The sequence below is a fragment of the Pinus tabuliformis genome, chromosome 6 (assembly GCF_031772625.1).
Source record: "Pinus tabuliformis cultivar Carrire ecotype Pingquan chromosome 6, CPIR1, whole genome shotgun sequence".
In the NCBI taxonomy this organism is placed as follows: domain Eukaryota; kingdom Viridiplantae; phylum Streptophyta; class Pinopsida; order Pinales; family Pinaceae; genus Pinus; species Pinus tabuliformis.
In genome coordinates this window covers 41,635,368-41,650,497 of record NC_142292.1, presented here as the reverse complement: position 1 = coordinate 41,650,497, position 15,130 = coordinate 41,635,368, and the positions used below count along the sequence as shown (strand labels likewise).

The following is a 15,130-nucleotide window of genomic DNA, read 5'->3' as shown; positions in this document are numbered from 1 at the left end:
TTTTTTTAAAAGCTTCCCTGTGCAAAAAGATCTTGTGGCAAAAGGAAACAGAGCATTGCCTCTGTGGTGTCTGTGGTGTTTGTTTGTTTGGTTTTGGTATTTTCCCATTGAAAAATAGCCAACACATTCCATTTATTGAGATTACAAAAATCAGTGTTACATCGACCTTCCGTCATTAATTTTAACCACTGCATTTTCCCATTAAAATAGCTACTAGTATGATAATATGATAGTTGTTTTATTATTCATAGCATTTGAAGAAATGTAAACATGCTGATTAAACCACGCCAGAACCAAGGGAACTGAAAGAACTCCCAGGTACAACACGGTAAAGAATCAACATACAACAGCAAAAGGGCCGCCCTAGGCATGTAATTCTCCATCTCAAAAGTTGAGATTTTAAAACATAGTATATCTAGAACAAGAAAATTCATAGCATTTCATATACAAGCACCTAGAAAGAATCTTTTATGAAACAGAATATCTTATGAATTCTTGTAATGCAGAAATGACTGCATTCGAGGTAAGGATTCAAGCTATTTCAATACAACCGCGGCATTCCTAAGAGCCAAGTAACCCTGAATATATTCCTCGGGAAGGTATCTTATGCGCTTGAAAAAATCAACATTGGCAAATCGAATTTTGGTTCTTGGATCCGTATATGGAGCCTGCATAATAAAATCAAGTATTCAAAAGAAACCATTAAAACCCAACAATTAAACATGTACAAAGCAACTATATTCCATGGCAACTGAAAATAATCAAAGCAAATTCCACTGTGCAATAAAGGCCCCTATAACAACACGAGTAATCTGATGATACGAGTGGCACAGCGATGTGTCACGTCTGTAAGCCTTTTCAATGCATGAATCAAAACTGACATTCACAGTAAGAGAGAATACGACTGGTGAAAATGCAGCTTTCAACTACCCATTCTGTTGTCAAAAGTTCACCATTCTTATTACATTATTGCTTTACATATATTACCAAAGCTTACTGACCAAACAGATTCCTTTTCTAAAAAGTACAAATAATGCTAACAGTATTTTAGTAAAGTCAAGTCCTTTTGTATGCATTCAATGGTCAGTATTCTGAATATCAATATGCCCAGAATCACATAACCATCCCATTCATGGCAGAACCAAAACTCAAGTCCCTCACTTGCAATAAGCTGTAACATAAAATATGAGAGCTTTACCACATGCACAAACTGAATGACAGGAAGGTCCCTAGAAAAGTCTGCATGTCTTGTTGACAGCAGGTAAGTACACGGGAAGTGCAGGACAACCGAACTTGGAAGATTATGGCTTACAAAGTACAGGACCACAGGCTATATAGGTTGTGACAAATTCGCAAGAGTTGGTAGCCAGAGTAGAAATTGATGTCAGGCTTGCATTCGCATAAAAGTTACAGGCATTTTTATAGCTTTCAGTTTCTCTTTCGATTAGAATAAATGAATGATTTTAATGACATCCACGAGGCTGAGCAGCCTATGGGACCCAGAAGAATAACAACCTTAACTCATCTTCATATTCCTTTTGATGTCAGATCTTCTGCTATGAGTCTTGACTAAAAGGCTAGCAATTTGATTGATCTTATCTTTGTCAAATAAATGGTGCATGTTGTCAACCTTTAGATTGTTTTCATATTGAATGTGGATATCCTTATATGCTGCACACTCCATGACAAAGTGTCATTCTGTCTCCACAACACCCTTACGGTAGAAAATGCAAGTTCAGCCTTCCCACACTTCCTTGGGGTTCTTCCACTTGCGAGTTTCACATCTAAGGTGATGTGACCCTGTCCTCAACTGTGCCACTAGCACCCTTGCTTTTCCTTTAATAGCTGCTCCTAAATATGTTTTCTCACCATGGTCACAAGTTGGATTGAACTCTTTGATGTAGTATGCTTTTTTACGCCCATTGTGATTGGTCCACATGACAGTCTTAAATTTTTCCATCACAATTTTTTTTATTTCTTCATTGGTGCTAGGGCATTCATGCAGCTTGATATTCCACTTACTCGACCACTTTTTGTTTTGCTTCATCCAAGTTTTCTTCCTATGATCTAATCCCTCTTCCATAGCTATCTTGGGCCAATGCTGGTTATCCATGTTTCTAGTCTTATTTAAATAGCTTATTAACCTGGTTATCGTTGTTGCCTCCAATGGAAAAGTGTCTGCTTCAACCAAAAGGATTTTGTATGGCACTGTGGCTTCAACTTTGAGATTGCTAGTGATTAGATGTTTTTGTATTCTTTCTAACTGCCTCCACTGCAAGTTGACATGCTGCTTCCCCATACTTCACAATTGTAGAGAACAACCAGCGCAACCAACAAACCAAAAAAGGTTTTCTTGGTTTTCCAATCCCAAAGTTCAGCTTTTCTGCACCTATTTTGGAGTAAGTATGAGACTCTCCATCCTCCTTGAATTATTTTTGTCCTTCAATTCTTATTATTGTTCACTTGCATGCCCACCTTCCAGCAAAAGTGTTATAAGGCCTTTCAGTGTTCTCTTAATCCATGCATATGCGTTGTTTTTGAGATTAGGATAAGATCATCTACGTATAGAAGCAACTCTACCACGTAGCTTGCTAGATGAACGCCTTTCCCATCCGCTTTGCTTAACCAAGCTTCTAGCTTATCAATATATAAACCGAACAAAGTGGGGGATGGAGGACATACCCGTTTGACACCAATATCACTACCAAAACATTCAGATATTCCTACACTTGTTTTGATTTTAGCTCTAGCCTTCTCATAAAGTCTATGCACTGATGCTCTATACTCATCTGGGATACCCAACTCTTCCATCATATTCCATAGTTTGTCTATAGGCACTATGTCAAAGGCTTTCTTGAAGTCCACAAAACAACAATAGGTTGTTTCACCTTGCTTGTCCCAAACTTTCTCTATCAAATGTCTAAGGGTGATATAGTGGTCAATGGTAGAGTGTCTATGTCTAAAGCCGGCTTGTCCTTTTGCCCTTTTTCCCTTACTTTATGCCCAACTATTGATTCTTTGCTCTATCATGCTCCCAAAAAGCTTGCCCATGAGGGGGTTGACCATAATAGTGCGGTATTAGGGGGGTTATTGATATCTCCACTCTTAAAGACAGGAATGACCACACTAGTAGTCCACTCTCCTAGAAAGTCGTCCTAGATGATCCCATTGAAAATTCCTTTTAAAGGAGGAGAAAGTAGCTCCGCTCCCCATTTTAGGAATTCAGCTTTAAGCCCGTCTATGTCTTCTGCTTTACCGCTTGCTAAATTCTTTATTCCCTGCTTGATATCTTCCTCTATGAATAGTTCCACTAAAGTGTTCACTGTAGGGGGGTATCTTTCTCGTGCACCCGCTCATAGAGGAGCCTTGCATACTCCAACCATTGGCCACCTGTAATATTGTTTTCAGCCTGCTTTCTCCTTTGTTGTAGCTCTTTCCAAAATCCTTTGGGGTTGTGCTTTACAAGAGAGATTAACTCCTTTCTTCTTCCATTTACATATTCTTCTCCTTTTATTCTATTAATTTTTCATTTCTTCTTTGTTTCTTTGCTCCACTTTCTCTCTTTTAGAGATCTCATGGTTTCCTTGCATTCTTCATCATACCATCGATTTTTCGGAAAAGTACTTGTAGTTCCCTTCTTGGGGCGGGACCTTTTGCATGCACTTAAGGCCCTATGAATTGTTGGGATCAACGAACTGCAATGAACATGGCAGCCAGCCTCAGTGTTTGTCTTATCTGCCATGCCATGCTCTATAGTCTGAAATTGATGCTTAAGAGCAGCATTGAACCTTTCCTTGTTTTCCTAATTTACGAGAATTTTTCCTTTGTAGAGAGCTTTCTTTTGTATTCCTAGATTTTGCCTATTGTGTGGACTACTATGGGCAAAATCGAGCTTAACAAATAGAGGGGCATGGTCAGATTTCATTTCGATAATCCCCAATATCGAACTTCAGCAGTCTAGAGGTGAAACTTTGGGAGCATATTACATAATCTACCACACTTTGACCATTGTAAGTTTTGCATGTGATCCCTCCTGAAGTTGGCCACCTTCTCATTCCATTACAAATAACCATGTCAAACAAACTACAGATTCCCAGTAATTCTACCCCAAAGTGCATCACACCCCAATTTTCATCTTGTGAATCCCTTTCCCAAGGTTCACCAGCCCCCTCTTCCAACCATAGGGGATTGTTTTCTCCTCTTTCTTCATTGCTCAACTAGAGGGATTGGTTGTTCGTTGTCCTTGTGTTAAAGTCACCTATTAACAATATTTCCCCAAGAGGGTTGAATAAAGATATATCTCTTCATTGAGGGATATGGGTCTTCATTGTCTAAATTTCTTCTTTTATAGATCTTTGAACTTTTTGGGACAAAGTAACAAGCCACCAACCTGAAAGTAATCTCCTTTGTTGTTATTTGCAGCGAAATGTATTGTTTATTCGAATCCTCTTTTTCTACTTTTACAATTCCATCCCATTTTTCACTTATTAACACTGTGACTCCCCTGTGTCCTTTGCCTGTCTCATTCCTTTTGTTCCAAACTGAAATCTTCTTGTAACCCTCGAAATCTGGAACCTTGCATCCATCATGCTCGTGTGTTTCTACAAGAATGATAATATCTTCCCTTCTGCTATGAGCCCCAATCCTAGACCTCTTCTCCATGGATAACCTCTACAATTCCAACTTACTCACTGTAAGCAGTCTAGTGGGGCCCCTATTTCCTATTTCTTATTTGGGAACCGGTCACTGATTTGAGCTTTCTCATTCTTCAACCATGCCCATTTTCCCTCATTTCTTGTTGCTTTCACTTTTTCCCACTCCTTTCTTTGTTGATCTTGTTGAGCAAGAGTCAAGTCCTCATCTAGGTAGATGCGTGTGCCTCTAAGCAATCCTCTATTTCTAAGGATCATATTCTTATCCTCTATACTCCTCAAGATAACTCTTACATGTCTATCTCTTCCTCCCTCTACCTTCTTTCTAATCCTACTTGCTTGATGAATACACCCTATCCGCTTAAATTGATCTTTAAGGAAGTCCCTTGCTAAGATGTCGCTCCTTTCATTTTCCCCATAGTCCCTCAACCCTCTGATAATGATATTCGTAGCCTTGCATTGCTTGTCATGTACTTTTATTTGAATTTTGATTTGCTTCTCAATGATTCCTTTTTTATTGTTTGATGACCCACTTACAACTTGCAAGTTGTGACCATGATTTAGCCTTTTCAATTTGATATTTTAGTTTATTTTCTTTAGTTTCCAATTCGGCCAATGTTAACTGAATCTCCTTTATTTCTGGTGTGTCCTCTTCTTTTACCAATTCTGACTTCTCAAGGTCGGTTACCCTTATCTATTCTAATTCTTGTTTCAAGGCAACCACTTCTTGCTGCCCTTTTTCAAGTTTACCCTGCATGTTTGCGATTTGTTCCTTAACAACTTTATTTTCCCTCTCTAATCTGCCCTTGAACTTCACAATTTCATTTACTTTGTTACCTTCATACTACTTATTCGCTTATAAAATTTCAAGTCTCCTTTTCATGCTCATGGGCTCTTCTACATATAGTCCTGATGACCACATTAATGGTGTTGATGTGAGACTATATAAGCCTTTGTTGCCATGTTTATCTGCTCTTTTATCTTCTTTGTTTGCTACAAAACCCTCTGTTTTGTTTAGACTTGATTTGAGACCCCTAATAGCTTCTCTTTGCCCTACATTAGTCTGAGAGACCTTGTTGGATATGTTGTTTACTTCGGCAGGATCACTGCGAATTTTTCGGATCTACCTACACCTTAAAATCCCCTTATATTGTTTTACGTTTACAAAAGCCAATCTCGCGTCTGTGTTGTAAGTGCTCGTCTGAAGAAAATCTACCATAGAAGAACCCCATGATCTTGTTGAATCCTCCACTATTATGGCAGGGTGAGGAAATGAAGTTCCATTAATGAGCTGAAGGTTGTGTTTCCAATAAGAACTCCCACCTACTTGATGCACTTGAGATTACAAACCACCGTTGTACCCTACCCCCTCCACAGTAATCGAATAGTTTGCAACTTTGTATCTTGCTATGTTAAGGAGTGGTATTTGTGTCTCCTCTATGGTGGACTCCTCTCTTAACAACGACAACCTTTCCTTTGGGTCCTTCTCCAGATTAACCATCATATTTGTTTTATTGTGTTTTGTTTTGGTTTTATATTGATCACAATTAATTTTTGCCAGTTTAAATGAAATAAACACAACTCAAATCATAAGAGACAGAAAAGAAAAGGAGAAAACGTCCCTTGGAATCTTTGGCTCCCTCTAAGCATTCTGACACGGACATCGAAACCCCTGTTCTCAGTTGCTCGGTCGTTGCACTGTTCTTGCTGCTCGGTCGCTCAGTCTGCTCAGTCGCTGCAAGCTCCCACTGAACTCTCCCTCGGTCGCTGCATTGTGCTCAGTCACTACAAGATCCCACTGAACTCTCCCTTGGTCGCTGCACTGTGCTCAGTCGCTCAGTCTACTCGCTGCTCAATCTTAATGTCTTTAAATTATCACTCATAACTTGTCAACCAGGGTGCGTAGAGTAATGAAGTATAGATGCACTATATGTGCTAGAAGTTATTCCTTATGTCGCTATGTTCCTGTTAGGGTCTAAACTTAAGATTAGTATGGAGATGGTGTCGTTGATTATATTAATGTCTCGATCCCTAAAGTTATCAGCTAATTTCTTAAGAGTTATTCTGTATTGAATTAGTTTATGGATGATATGAGAGTGCTTCTAACTTCTACTTGTGTTAGATTATTTTGGGATTTTTGTCTTGAGTCTTTAGGCTGCAGCTCTAATTCACTAAGTGCAAGAGAAATCTATCTTATTAAACTGAAAAGAAGTATTGTCTGAATTCAATTGTTAAGAAGAAGGCATATTCCTAATTAGCCATGGCTAATTGGAATATTCGATTTTGTTCGATTTTTGCCTTTTATAGTTATTTGTAAATAAAAAAAGTGAGGAAGGGAGACATAACTCACTTTTAGAATAAAAAGTCACTTCCTAGTAGCACAACGTTGTGACTTAAAGGGGAGCCAAGGAAGCCAAAGGAGGACGCAGAAATGGAGCCCACGCAAACACATGGAGGAACTACGCAGGAGGAAAGGAACACGTGGCAAGAGGGGAATCACACAGGAGGAGGTGAGCCTTGGGATTGAGAGATGCAAAGACTATAAAAGAGAGAGGAGCCCCCTCATTTTGATCATTCCGGTTATGAGCATTTGTTATAGTCATTTCGACTTAGAGCACACTAGCTGTTTAGCTAGTCTGCAGCACTGTTTAGTGCATTGAGTGTCTCTGTTCGGAGATCTCACCCTTAGCCCCGGGGGACTTCGAGTGCTTGCTCGGGCAAGGTATTTCCATTGGCATTCCAGTAGTAGTTTCATTAGCATTTCAGCTGCAGTTTCATCAATATTTTGGAGGACTGTGCAGCACTGGGAGGAGGACGCAGTTCTTTCTGGCAGGAGCCTGGGTTGAGGGTTTGCAGGAGGATTTGTGCTGAGAGGTAGAGCAGGGGATCAGCCCTTGCATATTGGAGAGTTTTGGCAGGAGTTTCAGGTCGTTTTCTAGAGGGTTTCATTCAGTGGCAGCGCAGAGGATAGAGGGACTACGCAGAACCCCAAGGGGGTGATTTTCGAAGGTCAACCTTTTCTGAGGAGGGGAGCAGCACCAAATCCTCATTCGATTTCCAGCAGCAGCAGCACGGCAGATTTCCAGCAGTTGGGACGCAGATCAGTGTGAGGCCATTCCTTTGTTATTATGAGTGTATTTCTTCACCTGCCTTGTGCAAGTCGAGGTGCCGTCTTTCTGATCACCTCTGTACTCATTCCTTTACTCAGTATAATAAAATGGCTTAGTATTTCTTGCTGCATTTCTTGTGTATATGTTTATATTTCATATGAACATTATTGTTGCCGCACTACTATTATATCTCTGTTATTATATCTATGTGATTTTCCCGGCTACTATACCACTTGTGCGTTTTTCTGGTTGAGAATTTGCTGGGGTTTGAGGAATATTCCGGGTTAGAGATATTATAGAAGGAGTAAAGTGTCAGTGCTCAGTGCTCAACAGTCGTTGGATTTGGAAGATCAACGGTCTAGATGATGTTGCTGAGGATGATCCAAAATGGATCTTGGATAGACTTTTAAGTCTAAGTGTTCCTCACTGATCTAAAAATGGGGCTCTTAGGCTTCTTGTCTAACTTACAAGAACCTCTCCCACTTCCAAAGCTTGAATTATTCCCAAGTCTTATTGATTAACCACTGCGGAATTAATAAGTGCCTAATTATATGGGTGTATGTTGTATTTATTTTTGACTGTTAAGTGTTGTAATCACTGTTGCTTATGCTGATATTTTAAATACAAAGAACAGTAACTAATGCAGTAAGTAAAACACACACATAACAGCAAGTTAATTAGGAGTTCACCCACAACTCTTGGGCTACATCTTCGTGAGCTCTAGTTAATTCAACTAGGCTCTCTGGGATTATGGCAGCAGTTCTTTTATAAGTCCTTGACTCAAATCCATCAGTTTACACAGAACACGATGGGCTTACTTTACCATCTCATCCCTGGCTCTTGAAGCTCTGGCTCTTGGCTCCAGCTCTTGCCTCTTGGTTCTGGCTCTTGGCTCTAACTCTAGCTCTTTGGCTCTTGGTTCTGGCTCTTGGCTCTGGCTCTGACTCTAGCTCTTTGGCTTTGGCTCTGGCTATTCAGCTCTAGCTTCTTTCTGCCCTCAGGCTGTTTACAGCTCTCTAGGTTTTTCACTTGAACTCCAAGTGACTCCCTTGGCTGCGTATGCTTCAGCTTTTGCTTTCTGCGTTGCTTATTTGGCTTCTGTGCTGCCTCTTTGGCTTCTGCTTCAGTAGCAAAAACCCAACAACAACCTTCAACAACCCAGCAATGGTCAACAATTCAGCCAGCCCCCCTGCGATTCAGCTCTTAGACTTTCTTTAAGGCATTTCTAGCTTTTCGACTTCCTCAGTCATTCCTCTATCAACCATGATCATGAGGAATCATTCCTGTTCCCAGCTTTGCCGCTTCGCACTTCAAAACGCATCCCTATTGTAGATACGCCCACCTGCAGCGTGGCACAGGGAATGATGGTTGTTTCCCATGGAAAATGAACCGGCAGCCTCCTTTCAAGCGAAAATCCACGAAATACTACGTTTCAGGCTTGAAATGGAAATACACAAGAAAAGCACTATAGGGCACGAAATCCAGACATGAAAGTCCATGGAATCGCCCCTAAAATCCCCATCCGGTCTGCCTTCCATCGCATATCGCAATCACTTCGGCGACATGGCCAATGGCCAAAAATCCATTAAACGGGAAATACAAAGGAAAATCTGAATTCCCGAATTAGAAAATATATGAAATCGGGCTTTTAAACCCCGTCGGGTCGAATCCCGATCGCGGTAGCAAATCGCACGGCCCGAGGTTCTTCTCTTTCGGGATCGCCGACAGCGATCCGCCGATATCGGCGATTGCAGTTGCACTATTGCATCGGCCCAAGGCTTTTGCCTTATGGGTGCATATGCCTGCCTCCGACCCGATCCATTGGTCCTATTATCACCCCAAGAAAATCTCCTAGGTTGTAGCTCAAAGATGCTCGAGAACATTACAAATTCAACTTATTGTTGCAAATGGATGAATGGGAGAGATGATGCTTGTTCAAGCCAGATAACCACTTCTACTATGCTTAACTCTAGACATGTGTGAACACCCCCAGACTACAAGGCTTTAGACCACCAATTACTCACAGTTCAGAGATTGGGTGAATATGGAGAATACTGACCACACCAGCAGATGCACAAGACCTTGTGATGGCCGGCTGCAACCAGTAAAGAGGTCTGCAAATCTAATTCCCTAGTGTACAAACAGGATGACAGCTCTCTGTCACTAAGTGAAAAGAAACCTGAATAACTCATTCACTGATACATACAAGACTTTAACACAGAGGTAGGATGACAGCTCCTCTAATGCTAAACATCAAGAGTTCAGGAAAAACCGCATATCAGGCACAGCCTGGAACAGAATAGAAATGGAAAGTGAGCAACTAACAGCAAAAGAAGCTTGTATTAGCTGAAAATGAAGACGAGATGCTGCAAGTATCAAAGTAGTTACAGTCTCCAGAAGTTGAACCTTACATCAAAACAACAACCATCAACCCTGATTACATCTTGTTTCTGGGTATATATAGAGTTTCATCACAAAGGCACTCGGCCATTCTAGGTATGGAGGGGTCGTAATTAACCACCAACCGCTTTAACTGCCTGGAGGAACTTCTGAGTGCGATTGCTTGCTGTAGTTGATGGATGTGATCTTTTCCTGCGCTCTGTTGTCCTCTCGGGTGGGTGGAGTGTCGTGCAGAATGAAATTCCATAACTATTCAATGCCTTCACCTGCTCGGGCCCTGTCCTTTTCTTTCTCAGCCATACTGTCTATTGAAGGCGGTGGTTGAGGAGCAAATGCACTGGGTACAGGTAAACAGGTCACCTTCATCCTTTCGGGAGCATGGAATGGTTAAGGTACGTGGACTGCACAGTGGGTGGAATAGTCGGATGGCGGAGCGAGACTGGCCGTTAGATTGGGCGGATCAACAGCGGGGATTGCTTGGCAAGGAGTACCGGGAGATATGGAAGTGGAGTGGACGCAGGCCATTGGATCTCGGGCGGACGAATCCAACGGTCATCGGGCGTCGAAGATGCGCGGAGTTTATCGGGCGGGAAGGGCAGTTTTGATCGCACCAGCGTTGGGGTTGGGCAGTAAAGGTACAAGGGCGCGCGATACCACTCAAAGTGTGACGCATGGCAGTGGAAACCGCTCTTCATTGCGCGTTAACGGGCTGTCACTTCGCGGGCGCGGGAAGAGCGAATGCCATCCGATCGCGGCGGAGATGATCGGATGGTGGGGATTTAATTGTGTGGGTCAGTTTGTTTGACGTGACGGGAGGGCCGTTGGATTAGGGTGACGGAGGTCAACGTCCAAGGCTGCGGCAGAAGGGTCTGCGAGGGCGCGCGGTTGTATGGGCGCAGGGTTATGGGGTATGGGATTAAGCGTTCAGGGCTTAAGAACAATGGAGCGTATATGGTTTTTAACAAAAGAGCGTAGGAAATGTGGATGAAGGGAGAGGGAAAGGGGTAAAGGAGAAGATGAGGATGACCATTACAGGCTTTCTTTGAGCACATCCAAGAACCGAGTTTGCCTCCAGCCCTGGAGAATCCATGTTATATAGCGGAGCTAACAGATCCGATCATCGGATATCGCTGATCGAGGGTCCCTTCCACCCGATCGTAAGTCCTCCTCCTTGCCTTTTGCGATGCGATTTCCCAAATAGCCTTTTAGGCTATTTTTAATGAATTTGCCCCCTTTCCAAAGGATAAAAGGAAACTTCTTCCTGCGATTACTACTTCATCTAAAGTCCGTTTTCGCCCATTCAAGTGGCGTTGGATTCAGAATGAGATCTCTGCAATGAGGTTATTTCTAAGAGTAGCATGCAACTTTCATTTTCCTCTGATTTACAAAGGATTTGTGCCATTAGCACCTTTTACCTCTTATATGAAGTCTTTTAGACTTAGAGGTTTATCCAGGGTCCATTTTTTGATCACGCCTTTTCACTAAAGAACTTTTGGTCTCCAAAAGACTGATATACTGATCTGAACAGTAAATGAGGGTGACTCACCCTCTTCTTTTAGCCTCCCTACACTTGCCTTTGCATAGTGCCTCTGAACCAAAGTTTCTGACCACTTCCCTTCTTGAATGGGTTGGTCTTCCTTCTTGCTTTTATGCAGAACTTCTGCTGAAATGGTTATGGAAGGTAGTTTGAACTCTTCTGCCTTGATCATTGACCCAAGGTGGCTCAAACCAATGTGAAGTCATCTGCTCCACAAAACTTTCATTTGTACCTGTTTGACAAGCTGTCAACAACAATTGTTAACAACAACAGAAATACAAACAATAACTAGATGGCCTAAACTCCTACTTCAACAAAAGAAACAGATTCACATTTTGTGAACACCTCAATGTCTTACATCTGCATATAAATGATGGACTAGATACAAGCCCACAAAACATGCCTTTAAACAAATGACCCTTCAAGTCAAGCATGTAGAAAAAGACCATTAGGAATTTAGGACTCTTTTTCAAAAGATGAAACACTTCATCATTATCTCCATTTGGACACCAAGTTAACTTCTCCCAAGTCAACATGGTATCACATGCATGTCAAAGCAATCAACCCTACAAGTTAATTACACATACATGTTCAAAAACAAGGAAATCATCAGCATCCATGTGTTCATGCATATCAATCTTATGCATGCATTTCATCATTCAACTTTCGCTTAAGCACACTGTACTTTCGAAGCTGGAATGAAATATAATGTAGATGCATCAATAGACATGCAATCTTAATCAGATAAGAACTCTAACTGTTCCTTACCAATCCCTTTCAAAGGTACTACCTTTGCACATCAGCATCATCATGTGAATCATTCTAAGACACATCATTCATGGAATCTTCACTTCCATTTCTGCCATCTTCTCTTTCCACTTTCTTTAGCTTTGGCGGAAGCATTGTTGGATTAAATGTCCAAAATTTTGCAGCAAGATGTCCTTGCTTATGGCAGTAAGTGCACTGCATGTGCATCCTCTTGATAGCATGATTTGCCTTGTCCAATGGACCTTTGCCTTCTTGCTTCTTTTCCTTCTTCTGCTTCCTGTATGCGGCCATTCTCTTCCAACATCTAGAAACATCATGCTTATCCAAGCCACAAAAGGAACACGCAACTCTTTCCCATACTTATGTGAAAATTTATCATGCTTTGCAAAATCAAAAGGAATATGTTTAGAACCAGATTTATACCTTTCTCTTTCACCTTTATTGCCTTCATGAGGAGGTGAAGCAAATGAAGAAGTGGCTCCCTTTGGAACACCATCAATCTCTTCAAGGTTGTTAGAGTCTCCCCAACTCTCTAGTTGAAGTGTGTGCTTCTAAACACCTACATCCTGCAATTGATGTTTCAAGCTATTGTATTCCTCTTGAATACAACCTTCACACTTCTGAGGTGGAGGACATCAAACGAAACTCCTCCTTGGGACTATTTCTGATCCGAATTGGATCCATGAAGAATAATCAAAGGAACCATGGTTGTATCAAGTCGAGACAGACTTCAAATAATTAAGAGCAGCAATCAAAAACACCTCTAAAACAGTGGCAGTTAGCAGCCAGCATGGAACGACGAGGACCTTGGTCAAAGCACGCTGACCAAGGCCCATGGAGACTGCGCGGGAGACGAAACTAGCCCCTGGGGAGCCCGGATCGGGAAACAGAGGGAGTTTTTGATGCACGATTAGCACTAATCGCGCATCACTAGGCAAAAACCCTCAAGAAGGAGAGCCCGGAGCGCTCAGTCGCGTGGGAGCCGAGAAAACCGTGGGATAAAAGGCTAAAAGCTAAAGGCGAGACCCGCTCCAAAACCGGCGGTATTGATCAAGGGCATCCTTGGGCGGTAAGCAGTTTTGGTGAAAGTGGAGCGATTCCACTCAGCGCCCGACGCGTGGCAAGCGGAGGAGAGAGAAAACCGCCACTCATCGCGCGCTAATGGTCGAGCAAGTCAACCGCACGAAATGAGCGGATGGCGTTGGATCTGGGGGATCTAGATCTGACGATTGATATCGCGCCCGACGGTAAGACTGGATTTAACGAGGGAATAAGCCGCGATTTAGAAGAATTTGAGGTCCGCTTTGACCGCCAAGGTGGCGGAAGACTCATTCCACGACGTAACCAAAGAATTGAACCGACGAAGCAGGCTGGCATAGTTTGCAGGAGGACAAGTGGCCACTACCTGTGGGTCTGATGATGACGTCGAGACAGGGAACTCCAAGCGCAGCTGCAAGCAGGCGAATCGACGGAGGGGAAGAGAAATCGAATAGCCATGAGCTCGAATGGCTTTAAAGCCATGAACAGAGAACAGAAGGGACACAGAGAGAGAATCGAAGACAGAAGACAAAAAAGAGAACTAGTAAAGCAAAAAGCAGACCGAAGACAGAGGGTCGCGCTGACCAAAGGCAGCATCGAGCACCAGAGAGCTTGAGAGATTCAAGCCATCCCTGAGAGGATCTGTCAGAGCAAAGAGGTCAAAGAGATAGTAAGGAAAAGAGTCTGTGCACTCTAGTGGCTGGCGAAATCCAAGAACCACCCTGCCAAGAAAATCTGTTTCAGGAGACTCATATTGAGCTCCTTCATTGTAATTCTCTGCTTCAAGACACAATAAAAGAAGGCCACCACTGAGAGCTGGACCGGAGATGTAGACCTGGAGGATAGGGTGAACTCCTTATTAATTTCTTGTGTTCTTGTATTTGCTTACTGTATTTCTCTGTTCTTTTCCATTTCAAGTGTCTGTGTATTTTCAATCTGATCGATCCGTTGCCTAAATAACATAGACACACACCAGCACGAGTCTGTAATACCTTCATTTAATAGATCTTTAACTGAGGTCACTCATAGGGTGATTATTAGATCAAGTGGTATCAGAGCTTTAGGTTGTAAGGTTGGACAAGCTTGTGTTGGTTAGCTATTGAATGCTCACTAGATCAAAGCCCAAACTAGGAGAAGGAGAGTTGGTCGAAACTAATCCTGAAATTGGGAGAGTCTATCCTCGGAAGACAATGTCAGAGGAAGGTTCTGTGGGGCCAGACCCTCAATTCATAGAAAGTTTCCTAGCTATAAAGTCTATGGTAGAAGAAATGTATAGGGACTTTAGAAAGCATAAGGATGAAGATTCATCAGGTTCTAAACAAGACAAAGAAGAAGATGAGTCTCATTCCCATGACCACTCAAAAGGAAAAGGGAAAGAGGAAAACTTTCTCACACCTCCTAATAGCCCTGTGCATAATAAGAAAGCATCTTTGATCAAGTTAGATGTTAAATTTGACTTGCCTATATATGATGGAGAGCTAAATGCTGAAAAGTTGGACAATTGGATTAGACAAATTGATGTTTATTGCAGAGTACAGAACATCGACTCAGACAAGAGCAAAATTCAGCTGGCAAGCCTACGCCTAGGAGGCACTGCCTTGGTTTGGTGGGAAGGCAGAACCCAA

At 42.2% G+C, this 15,130-nt stretch overlaps 1 protein-coding gene across 3 annotated transcripts in view; it reads right to left on the bottom strand.

Annotated features, from left to right (window-relative positions):
- Positions 1–219: 219 nt before the first annotated feature.
- The window catches only part of LOC149257122 (protein EIN6 ENHANCER-like), a 116,921-nt gene continuing 102,010 nt past the window's right edge, over positions 220–15,130 (bottom strand). For all 3 annotated transcript variants that reach the window (XM_089413622.1, XM_089413619.1, XM_089413624.1), the window contains exon 4: positions 220–668. In XM_089413622.1, coding sequence (XP_089269748.1) covers positions 537–668 — 132 coding nt within the window. In that variant the 3' untranslated portion in view covers positions 220–536. The remainder of the gene's footprint in view (positions 669–15,130) is intronic.